This window comes from Haematobia irritans, chromosome 4, assembly GCF_050003625.1.
Source record: "Haematobia irritans isolate KBUSLIRL chromosome 4, ASM5000362v1, whole genome shotgun sequence".
Taxonomy (NCBI): Eukaryota; Metazoa; Arthropoda; class Insecta; order Diptera; family Muscidae; genus Haematobia; species Haematobia irritans.
The window spans coordinates 193,606,706-193,622,773 of record NC_134400.1 but is presented as its reverse complement, the minus strand read 5'-3'; the positions used below and the strand labels follow the sequence as shown (position 1 = coordinate 193,622,773).

The window sequence follows — 16,068 nt, the reverse complement described above, 5'->3', positions numbered from 1 at the left end:
TTCTAGAAGCCCACGAAGTAAAATCGGGAAATCGGTCTATATGGGGGCTATACCAAAATATGGACCGATACTCACCATTTTCGGCACACCTCTTTATGGTCCTAAAATACCTCTAGATTTCCAATTTCAGACAAATTGGATAAAAACTACGGTTTCTATAAGCCAAGACCCCAAATCGGGAGGTCGTTTTATATGGGGACCATACCAAAACATGGACCGATACTCACAATTTTTGGCAAACGTATTTGCGGTCCTACAATACCTCTCGATTTCCAATCTTAGGTAAATTGAATAAAAACTGCGGTTTCTATAAGCCCAAGAAGTAAAATCGGGAGATCGGTCTATATGGGGGCTATACCAAAACATGGACCGATAATCACCATTTTTTGGCACACCTCTTTATGGTCATAAAATACCTATAGATTTCAAATTTCAGGCAAATTGGATAAAAACTACGTTTTCTATAAGCCCAAGACCCCAAATCGGGAGGTCGGTTTATATGGGGACTATATCAAAACCTGGACCGATATAGCCCATCTTCGAACTTGACCTGCCTGCAGACAAAAGACGAGTTTGTGCAAAATTTCAGCACGATTGCTTCATTATTGAAGACTGTAGCGTGATTACAACAGACAGACAGACAGACGGACATCGTTATATCGTCTTAGAATTTCTCCCTGATCAAGAATATATATACTTTATATAGTCGGAAATCGATATTTCGATGTGTTACAAACGGAATGACAAACTTATTATACCCCCGTCACCATTCTATGGTGGTGGGTATAAAAAAACTGCTAAGGACGAGCAGCAGTTCAAGGCAAACTGACTTTCTGCGCCGAAGAAGGTGGACAAATTCTGATGGCAGGTGTCAAGCGTGAGGCCCGACAATTCGGATTTGGAAAAGCGAAAGCCTAACTGAATATTTTTCCTGAATTTTATACTAATTGAACTTGAAAAAGAAATTTAATTTGATTTTTTAAATAAACGATTTCACCGATTTACACGCGTTTTCCCTTGACCAAATTTTTACCGTATCACCCTTTATATGGTCTCTAACAACAATGCAGGAATTGGTGTATATCGGTCCATAATTATATGTAGCTCCCATATAAATCGATTCCCAGATTTGACCTCCGGAGCCCCTTGGAAGAGCAAAATTCATCCGATTCGATTGAAATTTGGTACGTGGTGTTAGTATATGGTCTCTAACAACCATGCAGGAATTGGTCCATACCGGTCTTAGATATATAAACCCCTATTTAAACCGATCCTCAGATTTGACCTCCGCAGCCCTTGGAGGAGCAAAATTCATCCGATCCGGTTGAAATTTGGTACGTGGTGAAATTTGGTACATAGTATATGGCCGCTAACAATCATGCCAAAATTGGTCCGTATCGGTCTATAGTTATATATAGCCGATCCCCAAAAAAAACTTCCAAAATATTATTCCTATAGAAAATTTCGTTAAAATTGTATGACTATAGAAAATTTCGTTAAAATTTTATGACTATAGAATATTTCGTCAAAATTTTATTTCTATAGAAAATTTTGTCAAAATTTTATTTCTATAGAAAATTTTGTCAAACTGAATTTTTGTGTAGTATATAAACCCTATGGATTAATTTACAATTGAGAAGACGGTGTTTAGAAGTTTTAAGATACCTTGGCAAGTGTTACCGCAACCCAATTAATTCGATTGTGGATGACAGTCTTGAGTACTAGTTTCTATGCAATCCATGGTGGGGGGTACATAAGATTTGGCCTGGCCGATCTTACGGCCGTATATACTTGTTTAATTCTAATCCTAACGACAATGTCCATAAATTTTTCTCTAATGGTGATTCTTTTTTTGTAATTTGTCAGGTAATAATATTTTATATGATATTTTATTAGCGGCAAATACTCTCTGCTTTAGCCGATGACATAAAAATTTAATCGGACAAAAAAATTGTAACCTTAATAATAACAAAACTGAAAAATGCTCACTGTTGCTAATAAAGGATTTACAATTGCCAAAGTAATGCAACAACTCACAATCGGATTATAGTTTATTTACGTTTCTTTAGGAGGCAAACGGAACTTTATGGTTCAAAGGTAAATGGCTCGTCACGGCGATGGATGAAGAAGTGTTAACAACGAAGTATAATTAGAAAAGTATTGAAACAAGGATGAAGGCGTGAACTAAAATCACAGAGAAAAAAAGCTAATATAAAATATTCACGTTTTATCAGTTATCCAGGGATTATTAACGTCTTGTTCCATTGTATGGAGAATTAATACGAAGTAAACTTAGAACTTACATTTACAATGTAAATTCTTTCAATAGACAGTCATATAATAGATATGAATATGGGTTATAGGTTTCATTATCATCGGCAACTCTAACCACAACCCAACTTTATACGCAATCCATGGTGGAGGGTACATGAAAATCGATCTGACCGAACCATAGACCATAGAATGGTGATGGGGGTATAATAAGTTTGACATTCCGTTTGTAACACATCGAAATATCGATTTCCGACTATATAAAGTATATATATTCTTGATCAGGGAGAAATTCTAAGGCGATATAACGATGTCCGTCTGTCTGTCTGTTGTAATCACGCTACAGTCTTCAATATTGAAGCAATCGTTCTGAAATTTTGCACAAACTCGTCTTTTGTATGCAGGCAGGTCAAGTTCGAAGATGGGCTATATCGGTCCCGGTTTTGATATAGTCCCCATATAAACCGACCTCCCGATTTGGGGTCTTGGCCTTATAGAAATCGTAGTTTTTATCCAATTTGCCTGAAATTTGAAATCTAAATGTATTTTACGACCATGAAGAGATGTGCAAAAAATGGTGAGTATCGGTCCATGTTTTGGTATAGCCCCCATATAGACCGATCTCCCGATTTTACTTCTTGGGCTTCTAGAAACCGCAGTTTTTATTCAATTTACCTGAAATTGGAAATCTAGAGGTATTGTAGGACCACAAATACGTATGCCGAAAATTGTGAGTATCGGTCCATATTTTGGTATAGCCCCCATATAGACCGATCTCCCGATTTTACTTCTTGGGCTTCTAGAAACCGCAGTTTTTATTCAATTTACCTGAAATTGGAAATCTAGAGGTATTGTAGGACCACAAATACGTATGCCGAAAATTGTGAGTATCGGTCCATATTTTGGTATAGCCCCCATATAGACCGATCTCCCGATTTTATTTCTTGGGCTTCTAGAAACCGCAGTTTTTATTCAATTTACCTGAAATTGGAAATCTAGAGGTATTGTAGGACCACAAATACGTGTGCCAACAATTTTGAGTATCGGTCAATGTTTTGGTATGGTCCCCATATAAAACGACCTCCCGATTTGGGGTCTTGGGCTTAAAGAAACCGTAGTTTTTATCCAATTTGTCTGAAATTGGAAATCTAGAGGTATTTTAGGACCATAAAAAGGTGTGCCGAAAATGGTGAGTATCGGTCCATATTTTGGTATAGCCCCCATATAGACCGCTTTCCCGATTTTACTTCTTGGGCTTCTAGAATTCGAAGTTTTTACCCAATATGCCTGAAATTGGAAATTTAGAGGTATCTTCAGATGATAAAGAGGTGTGCCGAAAACGGTGAGTATCGGTCCATATTTTAGTATAGCCCCCATAAGAACGATCTCCCGATTTAACTCCTTTGGTTTCTAGAAACCGTAGTTTTTATCGGATTTGCCTGAAATTGTAAATAATCTGGTATTTTAGGCTCACAAAAACGTGTAGCGGATTAAGTTTTTATCGGTCCATTTGGTAATGCCTCCATATAGACCGACTTCACTTCTTGAGGGTGTAGAAGGCGCACTGATCATGAAAATTGCTTGAAACTCAATGTAAAATTTCCAGATTTTACTTCTACACATTTAAGATTTCAAATCAAGACGTTATTTCATCACTTTCTTGCACACTTACAAGAGATGTTAATGATTCCTCTAAAACTCAAACAAAAATGGTCCTTATAAATCCAGAATCTGATATTGTCCTCATAGGTGAAATCTTTAAATTTATCTTCGGGAAGTGTCCTCAAGTCCTCCTGAAATTTCAAAGGAAACCCTAATATTTGGTTCATGGTGGTGGGTATTTAAGATTCGGCCCGGACGAACTTACTGCTGTATATACTTGTTTTTTATTATTTTGATAATGCAACTTAATTATAGAACCGAAAAACACTATCATTAATTCATTAGCCAAATGTGTCTAAATTGGCAAGACGATATAATAAAGTTTTCTTCTTTCTTTCTTTCTTTCGTAATTTCTCAGATTTAATTCATTATTCATGGTCTGAAGAATAGTTTATCGCCTTTTAAATATTCTAAGGCAGTTTATTGTTTTTGTTTGGTTAAAATTTTATAGAATTTCTTCACCCCTAATAATGATCTTGATAAAATGGCATTTAATGATATTGTTTGCTAATTAATCAAATGGCCCAATACACATATACCAGCTGCTGATGTTCTAAAATATATTAAAAAATCTCAATACTTTCAAAATATTACCAACGCTTTGAGTATTTTCGCTTCTCATCTGCTAAAATATAAACTTAATTTGAATTTGTGTTTTTTTTCGATTTTTTAATTTAAATAAATAAATTTGTTTAAAAAATTTTAACATTCTCCTTTAAGCTGCTGCTATTTCCATAAACATTTAACCTTGACTATGGTAGAAAAACAAATCGATAGAGCATAAGAGATAACCAATCTGCCAATACTACTAAATCAAATAAACTTCTTTGTCGCTTAAGTAATACAGACATGAAAGATATATTTTATTAGCAAAGAAAAAAAAATCAATAAATATTTGCATTAAATTCGTTGACAAATATTTTAAATTCATTTGATCAAATTCCCAATAAAAACAAAATAAATCTTTGACATTCAAATTTTATGCCAAAGAATTTCAAATCACATTAATCTACCATTTAAAAACAAAAACCATATGATTGATGTCAAATGTAATAGTTAGGAATTCTACATCTCGCAAAAGATTCGTTATCAACACAGAAGAAAATATAAAGCAACCAATTTAGAACAAAATAATTAATTTTGGCCTGATTTATATACCCTCCAGTAGAGTCCAATCGATCTCAAAATGACTTACAATTTTGCAAAATTTTATTTCTATAGAAAATGTTTTCATATTTTGTTTTTATCGAAGATTTCGTCAAAATATCATTTCTATAGAAAATTTTGTCAAAATTTGTTTTCAATAGAAAATTTTGTCAAAATTTTATTTCTATGGAAAATTTTGTCAAAATGTTATTCTAAAGAAAGTTTTGTCTAAATTTTATTAAAAAAAATTGTTATTTCTATAGAAAAGTTTTTCAAAATTTTATTTCTATAGAAAATTTTGTCAAAATTATATTTCTATAGTAAATTTTGTCAAAATTTTATTTCTATAGAAAATTTTGTCGAAATTTTATTTCCATTGGGAATATTTTCAAAATGTTATTTCTATAGAAAGTTTTGTCAACATTTCATTTCTATAAAAAATTTTATCAAAATTTTATTTCAACGGAAAATTTTATCAAAATTTTATTTCAACGGAAAATTTTACCAAAAATTTTTTTCTATAGAAATTTTTGTCAAAAATTTAATTCTATAGAAAATTTTGTCAAAATTTTATTTCCATTGGGAATTTTTTCAAAATTTCATTTCTATAGAAATTTTATGTCAATGGAAAATTTTGTAAAAAATTTATTTCTATAGAAAATTTTGTCAAAAATTTAATTCTATAAAATTTTTGTCAAAAATTTAATTCTATAGAAAATTTCTATTTACAATTTTATTTCCATAGTAAAATTTGTTGAAATTTTATTTCTATAGAAAATTTTGTCAAAATTTTATTTCAATAGAAAATTTTGTCAAAATTTTATTTCAATAGAAAATTTTGTCGAAATTTTATTTCCATTGGGAATATTTTCAAAATGTTATTTCTATAGAAAGTTTTGTCAATATTTCATTTCTATAAAAAATTTTATCAAAATTTTATTTCAACGGAAAATTTTATCAAAAATTTTTTTCTATAGAAAATTTTGTCAAAAATTTAATTCTATAGAAAATTTCTATATAAAATTTTATTTCCATAGCAAAATTTGTTGAAATTTTATTTCTATAGAAAATTCTGTCAAAATTTTATTTCAATAGAAAATTTTATTTCAATTTTTATTTCAATAGAAAATTTTGTCAAAATTTTATTTCAATACAAAATTTTGTCGAAATTTTATTTCTATGAAAAATTTTGTCAAAAATTTATTTCTATAGAAAATGTTGTCAAAAATTTCTTTAGAAAATTTTGTTAAAAAATTATGTTTATAGAAAAATTTGCTAAATTTTATGTTTATAGAAAGTTTTGTCAAAATTTCATTTCTATAGAATATTTTGTCAAAATTTTATTTCTATAGAAAATTTTAGCAAAATTTTATTTCCATAGAAAATTTTGTCAAAATTTTATTTCTATAGACAACTTTTGTCAAACTTTTATTTCTATTGAAAAGTTTGTCAAAATGGTATTCCTAGAGAAAATGTTGTTAAAATTTTATTTCTATAAATAATTTTTCCAAGGTGTTATGTTACCAACATTTTATTTTAATACAAAATTTTTTCCATTTTTATACCCTCCACCATAGGATGGGGGGTATATTAACTTTGTCATTCCGTTTGTAACACATCGAAATATTGCTCTAAGACCCCATAAAGTATATATATTCTGGGTCGTGGTGAAATTCTAAGTCGATCTGAGCATGTCCGTCCGTCTGTTGAAATCACGCTAACTTCCGAACGAAACAAGCTATCGACTTGAAACTTGGCACAAGTAGTTGTTATCGATGTAGGTCGGTTGGTATTGCAAATGGGTCATATCGGTCCACTTTTACGTATAGCCCTCATATAAACGGACCCCCAAATTTGGCTTGCGAGGCCTCTAAGAGTAGCAAATTTCATCCGATCAGGCTGAAATTTGGTACATGGTGTTAGTATATGGTCTCTAACAACCATGCAAAAATTGGTCCACATCGGTCCATAATTATATATAGCCCCCATATAAACCGATCACCAGATTTGACCTACGGAGCCTCTTGGAAGACCAAAAATTCATCTGATTCAGTTGAAATTTGGTACGTGGTGTTAATATATGGCCTCAAACTCCCATGCAAAATTGGTCGAAATCGGGCCATAATTATATATAGGCCCCATATAAACCGATCCCCAGATTTGACCTCCAGAGCCCCTTGGAAGAGCAAAATTCTTCCCATTCGGTTGAAATTTGGTATGTGATGTTAGTATATGCTATCCAACAACCATGCAGGAATTGGTTCCTATCAGCCCATAATTATATATAGCTCCCATATAAACCGATCCCCAGATTTGACCTCCGGTGCCTTTTGGAGAAGCAAAATTCATCCGATCTGCTTGAAATTTGGTACATGGTGATCGTATATGATATTTAACAACCATGCCAAAAGTGGTCCATATCAGTCCATAATCATATATAGCCCCATATAAACCGATCCCGAGATTTGGTTTTGGAGCCTCGTGGAGGAGCAAATTTCATCCGAGTGAGTTGAAATTTGGTACATGAGCTAGTATATGGTCGTTAACAACCATGCCTAACTAGGTCCATATCGGTCTATAGTTACATATATATATATATATATATATATCCCTCAGATAAATCGATTTCCAATCACACAAAAATTGGTCCATATCAAGTTCATAATTGTATATATCCCCCATATAAGCGACCCCCATATTTCAATTCTGGCTCTCTACGTACCGTGCAAAAAGTCCATATCGATTCGTAAGTATTTGTAGACATAACTATACATAACTTTTTTGTCTAATATATACCACGTATGGACTAACTCACAATTTAGAAAACGATGTTAAGAAGTTTTAAGATACCACAACCCAAGTATTTCGATTGTGGATGATAGTCTTTCGTAGAAGTTTCCACGCAATCCATGGTGGAGGGTACATAAGATTCGGCCTGGTCGAACTTACGGCCGTATATACTTGTTTTTTTTTTTTTGGAAATTTTTCTTAAAATTCCATTTTTACAGAAATTTTTCTTAAAATTCCATTTTTATAGAATTTCTTTTCTTCAAAATTTCATTTCTGTAGAAAATGTGTCAAAATTGTATTTCTATGGAAAATTTTGTCAAAAAAAATTTTATTGAACTTTTTGTGAAGATTTTATTCCTATACAAAATTTTGTCAACATTTTATTTAGATTAGATTAGATGTATGTTTATTGATATATATTATTTACAATTTGGTTAACCACTATATGTACAATTCAAAGAGTTTAAGGTTTTTTTTTATACTTTTTCTACTTAAACATAGCACTGGAATTAATGAATTAACTTAATGAGATTAATATTTTAATTGAAGGGAAAAATTTACAAAAACCTATACAAATTTTGTTAGTTAAAAATCTTATAAACTAGGCTCATATCTTAGAAGACTAGCTCGGAGATATGATTATATTCAGAATATGAACATTTGACATTAAAACGTTCTATTAAATCGTTTATTTTGACATGTACAAGTTCGATTCCAGCGTCCTTGTGTAAACGGGCCGTAGAATAATATCTAGGCAAATTATTGATCAGTTTTAAGATTTTATTTTGTATTACTTGAATCCTCTTAATGTGAGTTATGGCTGTTTTACCCCAGACGGGAGCTGCATAATATATAACAGCCTGGAAAATTACTTTAAATATTAACATTTTATTCCTGTAAAAATTCTACAGAAAATATTGTCCTAATTTTTTTGTAGAAAATTTTGTCAAAATTTTATTTCAATAGAAAAAAAAAATAATAATAATTGTATAATTAGATATAATGCATTTGGACGTCAATTGCCTGTTTCGGTATCAGGCTAACATGAAATAGAAAATTTTGTTGTAGAATATTTTGTCAAAATTTCATTTTAATAGAAAAATTTGTCAAAATTTTATTTCTATAGAAAATTTTGTCAAAGTTTTTTTCTTAAGAAAGTTTTGTAAAAATTTTGTTTCTTTAAAAAATTTTGTCAAAGATTTATTTCTATAGGAAATTTTGTCAAAATTTTATTTCTATAACAAATTTTGTAAAAATTTTATTTCTATAGAAAAATTTTTCAAAGTTTTATTTCTATAGGAAATTTTTTCAAAGTTTTATTTCTATAGGAATTTTGTCAACATTTTATTTCTTTAAACAAATTTTCTCAAAATTTTATTTCTATGGAAAATTTTGCATTATTTTATATATTTAGAAAATTTTGTCAGAATTTTATTTCTATAGAAAATTTTGTCAATATTTTATTTCTATATAAAATCTTATTTCCATAGAAAAATCTGTTAAAATTTTATTTGTAATGAAAATTTTGTCAAAAATTCTGCTGAAGTGCCTCATGGGTAATACTGTGTTTGGGATTTTTTCCTCCCAAACTGAATATATTATTAATCTATTAACGCAATCCCTACATTAAAAATGATGTCTCCACTTGAGTTGCAAAAATCATTCTTCTACTCCCTTTTTCAACTCTTATTTGTTTACCCAAAATGCATAACTAACTGTTCTAGCCATACATACTAACATGCATATGAGTATTTATATACACACTCGTTAGTACATATTTATGTAGGTACAGACAAGAAAACATTTTTGGGTGATCTTGCTGCTATGACTGCTTGGGGCAGTAACAAACAAAGTCACTTGCGTTTGGTCATCTACAAGAAGCAGAACATTTGAATTATTTTAAATCAAAGCTATGCATTGGGACATAGCTAGTAAATAGTTGTTGTATAAAATTGAGTTTCAACCACTTACATGAAATTATAAAATAATTTATAAGTGAATATGGATTAATAAAACTTTTGAATTGTGAAATCATTATGAACTAAAAAAAACAAACAATAAGTGTTTCTTCATTTGACTATTCTGATCATGGGGATCAGAAATTAAACAAAATTCTCCTACATATAAATGGTGCCGAAACCCGGGAGCTGTCCGCGTGGAGACAAGGCCTCCCTTTACATATAAAATTACTGCCGTCAAGCCTACGGTATTTTTAACGTGCTGTCTGCACACTGATTTACTGCCGTCAAGTCTACGGTATTTTTCATACGTACTGCCTGTACATTTGTTTCTTTCCTGAATTTCGAGCCAAATTCAAAGAAACATGTCATCGTCTGAAGTAGCTATCGAAGACCAGAAGAGGATCTTCAACCATATTAAGCGCGTGGCTGCGGCCTTCAACGCTAAACCCAAAGAAGCCATATCTAAAGGTTATGTGCAAACAATTCTGGAAGACTTGGAAAACAACTTTAAATTCTTCAAGGATGGACACGATCAAATCATGGAGATTCTACGAGAAAATTCTATTAATGAAAAGGACGTGCCTTATATCAGTAGTGATACCTATTACATGTGTTATGACTCATATATTAATTTGAAAAGTAAATTACTTGATAACCTTTTCGATTTTGATTCCCCACAGACTCCAACCGTTCACGCAAGTACTTTCTCAGCCCCCAGCCGCAATGAATCGTTCTGTGCTGCAGCCCGGTTACCAAAAATTGATTTGCCAACATTTTCAGGGGATTATCTTGAATGGATTGCATATCGTGATATGTTCAATACCCTTGTGCATCAAAATAGTTCCCTTACTAAGGTACAAAAATATTTTTACTTGAAAAGTTCATGCACCGGTACGCCACTTAGCATGGTAAGTGAATACCCAGCAGCAGAATCAAGTTATGATATGGCATGGGATGCTCTCGAGAAGAGATTTCATAATGAACGTAAACTTGTAGAACAAATTTTAAAGCGCCTGTTTTCCATTCCACCATCTAACGGTACATTTAAGAATATAAAATTTCTACTGGACACCACCAGAACTTGTCTGTCTCAACTGAAGTCGTTGAACATTGATATCTCAACATGGGACTCAATTCTAATTTATTTGCTTACGCAAAAACTAGATGCTCAGACCCGCAAGGAGTGGGAACAGTCACTCAAAGCCAGTACTTCCATCCCTCCGATGTCTGAAATGTTAATTTTTTTGGAAACTACCTTTCGAACTTTGGAATCTCTAGAAGAAGATTCTAGTTGTACACCAAAAACCTTTGGTATTGAATCTCGTAAAAAGCCAACAAAAACTGTACGAGCTCACACAGCTTCAACTGTCAACGATGACAACTGCCCTTGCTGCCACAAACGTCATCCACTTTATAAATGCTTCCGATTTACTACCCTTTCGTCCGCGGAGAAAAGGAATCTCGTAAATCAGCATCGTCTTTGCCGTAACTGTTTAAATTCTGGACACCTGCATTCGTCTTGTAGACTAAACACTAGATGCCATATTTGTCGTGAGCCGCATCATACTATTATACACAACGAATTCGTGAAAAATACATCACCTATTACTCAACCGAATAATTTCACCATGGATCAAACATTCCAGCCGCCTGCTACGACATCTACTCCTGACGCTGCTACTGTAAGTACAAACCTTTCTAATTTTGGCGCATCGAACTTGAATCCAGCAATGCTGCCAACTGTGAAAGTTTTAATCAAAACTAATGACCAACATTTTTGTGCTAGAGCTCTTGTGGATCAAGGGTCACAAATTTCATTTATATCTGAAGAACTTTCACAGCTACTACCTATTACTATTTCCAAAACCAAAGTTGATGTTTCTGGTATAGGTGGAGGACGAGCCAACACTGTGCATAAAGTTGCCAATTTTACCATATACTCTAAATACAAAAAGGAATTTGCATTACCTATTACGGCTCTTATTGTTTCCAGTGTAACTTCATACATTCCGCCGAAAATATCAGTAAAAAGTATTCCCGATGTCTCTAAGTTCTTTCTTGCAGATCCTGAATTTTTATCCCCAGATAAAATTGATATTCTTCTTGGAAATGATGTCTACTCTGATCTACTTCTTCCAGGCATTAAAAAATTACAAAATAGGCAAGAAACGTATCTAGGTTGGATGATATCTGGTTCCACTAAATCATATTTTAATTCTCCAAGAATTTCCGCTAATTTATGCTCTCTTGATGAGCAGCTCCGACTGTTTTGGGAACAGGAGGAAATTATGGACGCCAAGCCGCTGTCTACGGAAGAAGATCTTTGCGAGAAATTATTCATGGAAACTCATACACGCGATGATACTGGACGCTACACTGTACATTTACCGTTTAAGAAATTATTACAAGGTCATGAGCTACCTTCTTTTTCCCACACGGACTACAATGCTTTAAAACGACTGAAACAATTGGAATTAACATTTGAACACAAACAACAATTTGCCGCAGAATACAAAAAGTTTATGTTGGAATACGAAAATCTACAACATATGGTAAAACTCGTTGAGTACCCACACTCAATACCTTCAAATGCATATTTCTTTCCCCATCATGGTGTGCTTAGAGAGAGCAGCACAACAACAAAACTTCGTGTTGTTTTTGATGGTGGTAACTGCAAACCTCCACAAACTTCTATTAATGAGGAACTCTCAGCTGGCCCTGCGTTACAAAATGATCTCCCAACAATTCTCACTCGTTGGCGAAGACATCGCATTGCCTTTACAGCTGATTTGGAAAAAATGTTTAGGCAAATATTTGTTTTTCCTGAGCACCAAAACTACCAATGTATATTATGGAGAGATGCCTCTCGCAAAATTTGTGTATATGCTTTACGAACTGTAACATACGGTACTACGTCTGCTCCCTACTTAGCAATTAGAGTATTGCAACAACTAGCCACTGACGAGGAGAAACGTTTCCCACAAGCTAGCAAAACACTGCTTACTGACACGTATGTTGATGACGTCATATCTGGAGCAGACACTCTACCAGAGGCCTTTTATTTGCAAAAACAACTTACTTATCTTTTGAAATCAGGAGGATTTCATTTAAGAAAGTGGAATTCCAATTCAGTGGAGCTCATGGAGAGCATTTCAGAAGAAGACCGTGAAGTTAAAAATTTATTTGCTATCCAAGAACCAAAAATTGCTAAAGCACTTGGTATACACTGGGATACCAAGAACGATAACTTCCGTTTTTCAATAAATTTTCAATTTTCTGAAAACATTACTAAAAGCAGTTTACTTTCAGATGCATCCAAATTATTTGATCCGTTAGGCTGGATCAGTGCAACGACCATTTTAGCAAAAATTATATTTCAGCAGTTGTGGAAATTAAAATTAGACTGGAATGATACTTTACCCAAAAATATTCAACAGGAATGGCTCCGATTTCGATCAAAATTAAAATCTCTTGAAGAGATACGAATACCAAGATGGATTGGCTACAGCTCAACCGGCTGTGAAATACAATTACACGCATTCAGCGATACCTCAAAACTGGCTTACGCAGCTGTAGTTTATACCCGAATAAAAACACAATCTGGTGAGATAATAATAAATTTATTACAGGCGAAAACAAAAGTCGTACCCCTAAAAAGTGAAACAATTCCCAGGCTGGAATTAACAGCGGCTGCCCTCTCGGCAAAGTTAGTTGCCAAGCTAAAAGCCAGCGTAGATTTCAACGTTAGCAGCACCGTGTACTGGACGGATAGTACCATCGTTCTTGCGTGGCTGAAAAATACTTCAAAACGGTTGGAAGTCTACGTGGCAAATAGAGTCGCACAAATTCAACGTTTAACTGATGTAAATGACTGGCGATATGTCCCAACTAACGACAACCCGGCTGACTGCGCGTCCCGTGGATTATTTCCTGAGCAACTGATACATCATACATTGTGGTGGAAAGGTCCAAGTTGGCTCCAATTAGAACAAGAGCAATGGCCTTTTTCCCCTACCGAATCTCATGTGGAAGATTTCAACGAAAACATTGTCACACATCATGTAACAAAAACAACTACCACATCGTCATATCCCGAAATAACTCATCGTTATTCAAAGCTGTCTACTTTAGTACGTGTGACGTCATACATTCTTCGTTTTTACAACAACATTAAATCACAAGCAAAACAAAACAGCAAAGAAACCGGTTTTCTTAAATCGTACGAGCTAAAGAGAACACTGCATTTGCTTGTCAAAATTACACAGGCCATTTCATTTCGAGAAGAAATTAGCTGCCTTCAATTGGGACACAGAGATCCAACTCGAAGTAATATTTCAAATCTATCACCATTTCTGGATGAAATGGACATTTTAAGAGTTGGTGGACGTATATCAAATGCACAAATCCCGTACAATACTAAACACCCGATTTTGTTGTCCAAACAAAATCCGCTATCTTTTCTTATATTTTCAGATGCACATATAAAAACCTTTCATGGTAGCCTCACGCTCATGCAGTCTTACGTTTCTCGTACTTATTGGATCATATCAGCTCGAAATTTAGCAAAACGGGTCCAACGTGCATGTGTTGTCTGCTTTAAATACAATGCACAAAGCTGCCAACAACTTATGGGGAACTTGCCTTCGGTCCGTCTTCAACCAACCCGAGCCTTCAAGCATAGTGGGTTAGACTATGCCGGCCCCATAAATATAAAAGTTTCGTCACTGAGGACAGCTGCAACAACAAAAGGCTACATTTGTCTATTCATCTGTATGTGCACCAAAGCAATACATCTTGAAGGTGTAACAAGTCTTAATGTGGATTCTTTCATCGCCGCCTTCCGCCGCTTCACTTCGCGAAGAGGTCAATGTACTGACCTTTACTCAGACTGCGGCACAAATTTTGTAGGCGCTAACAAAGAACTCCAAGTTCTTTACCAACGAAACAAATCATCACTCCCAGAGTACCTTGTGGAAACTTTGGCGAATCAAGGCACAACGTGGCATTTCATACCCCCTGCTTCACCCCACTTTGGCGGCTTATGGGAAGCCGGTGTGAAGTCAACAAAACACCACTTGCGTCGAATCATGAAAGACCGTTTACTCACCTACGAGGAACTGTCCACTCTATTGGCACAAATTGAAAGTTGCCTGAATTCAAGGCCCTTATGCCCCATATCATCTGATCCTGCAGATTCAAACGCGCTTACACCAGCGCATTTTCTAATTGGTGAGGCCACCAATTGCATCCCCGATGATGACTTACTTGAAATCAACATTGATCGCTTGAGCCGTTGGAAAATGGTTGAACGTCTCAAACAAAATTTTTGGCATAGATGGCACAAGGAATATTTATGCAGATTACAATCTCGCCCAAAATGGAACAAAATAGAACGCAATATCCGAGTCGGAGACTTAGTCCTACTTTTACATGAAAGAAGTGTTCCAGGTCAATGGCCACTTGCCAGAGTTGAACAATTACATCCAGGTCCTGATGGTTTGGTACGTGTTGTAACCCTATACTGTAATGGCAAGTACATCAAACGACCTATTACAAAAATATGCTTCCTGCCGTCTAACGATAACTATGTCAACAGAGAAGAAACTACAACTATAAAATCGTAGTTCTTGGCCCGGGAGAATGTTTGGGATTTTTTCCTCCCAAACTGAATATATTATTAATCTATTAACGCAATCCCTACATTAAAAATGATGTCTCCACTTGAGTTGCAAAAATCATTCTTCTACTCCCTTTTTCAACTCTTATTTGTTTACCCAAAATGCATAACTAACTGTTCTAGCCATACATACTAACATGCATATGAGTATTTATATACACACTCGTTAGTACATATTTATGTAGGTACAGACAAGAAAACATTTTTGGGTGATCTTGCTGCTATGACTGCTTGGGGCAGTAACAAACAAAGTCACTTGCGTTTGGTCATCTACAAGAAGCAGAACATTTGAATTATTTTAAATCAAAGCTATGCATTGGGACATAGCTAGTAAATAGTTGTTGTATAAAATTGAGTTTCAACCACTTACATGAAATTATAAAATAATTTATAAGTGAATATGGATTAATAAAACTTTTGAATTGTGAAATCATTATGAACTAAAAAAAACAAACAAAAAGTGTTTCTTCATTTGACTATTCTGATCATGGGGATCAGAAATTAAACAAAATTCTCCTACAACTGACCTTTCCATTTGGACTGATCTTCTTGAGGGAGTAA

The 16,068-nt window shown here is 33.8% G+C and overlaps 1 protein-coding gene across 1 annotated transcript; it reads left to right on the top strand.

Annotated features, from left to right (window-relative positions):
- The first annotated feature begins 10,192 nt into the window (after window positions 1-10,192).
- Window positions 10,193-15,454, top strand: LOC142235924 (uncharacterized). The gene is made up of 2 exons (XM_075307172.1): window positions 10,193-13,049; window positions 13,233-15,454. Exons 1-2 carry the CDS (start codon window positions 10,193-10,195, stop codon window positions 15,452-15,454), a joined length of 5,079 nt encoding a protein of 1,692 aa, XP_075163287.1.
- Window positions 15,455-16,068: the final 614 nt, after the last annotated feature.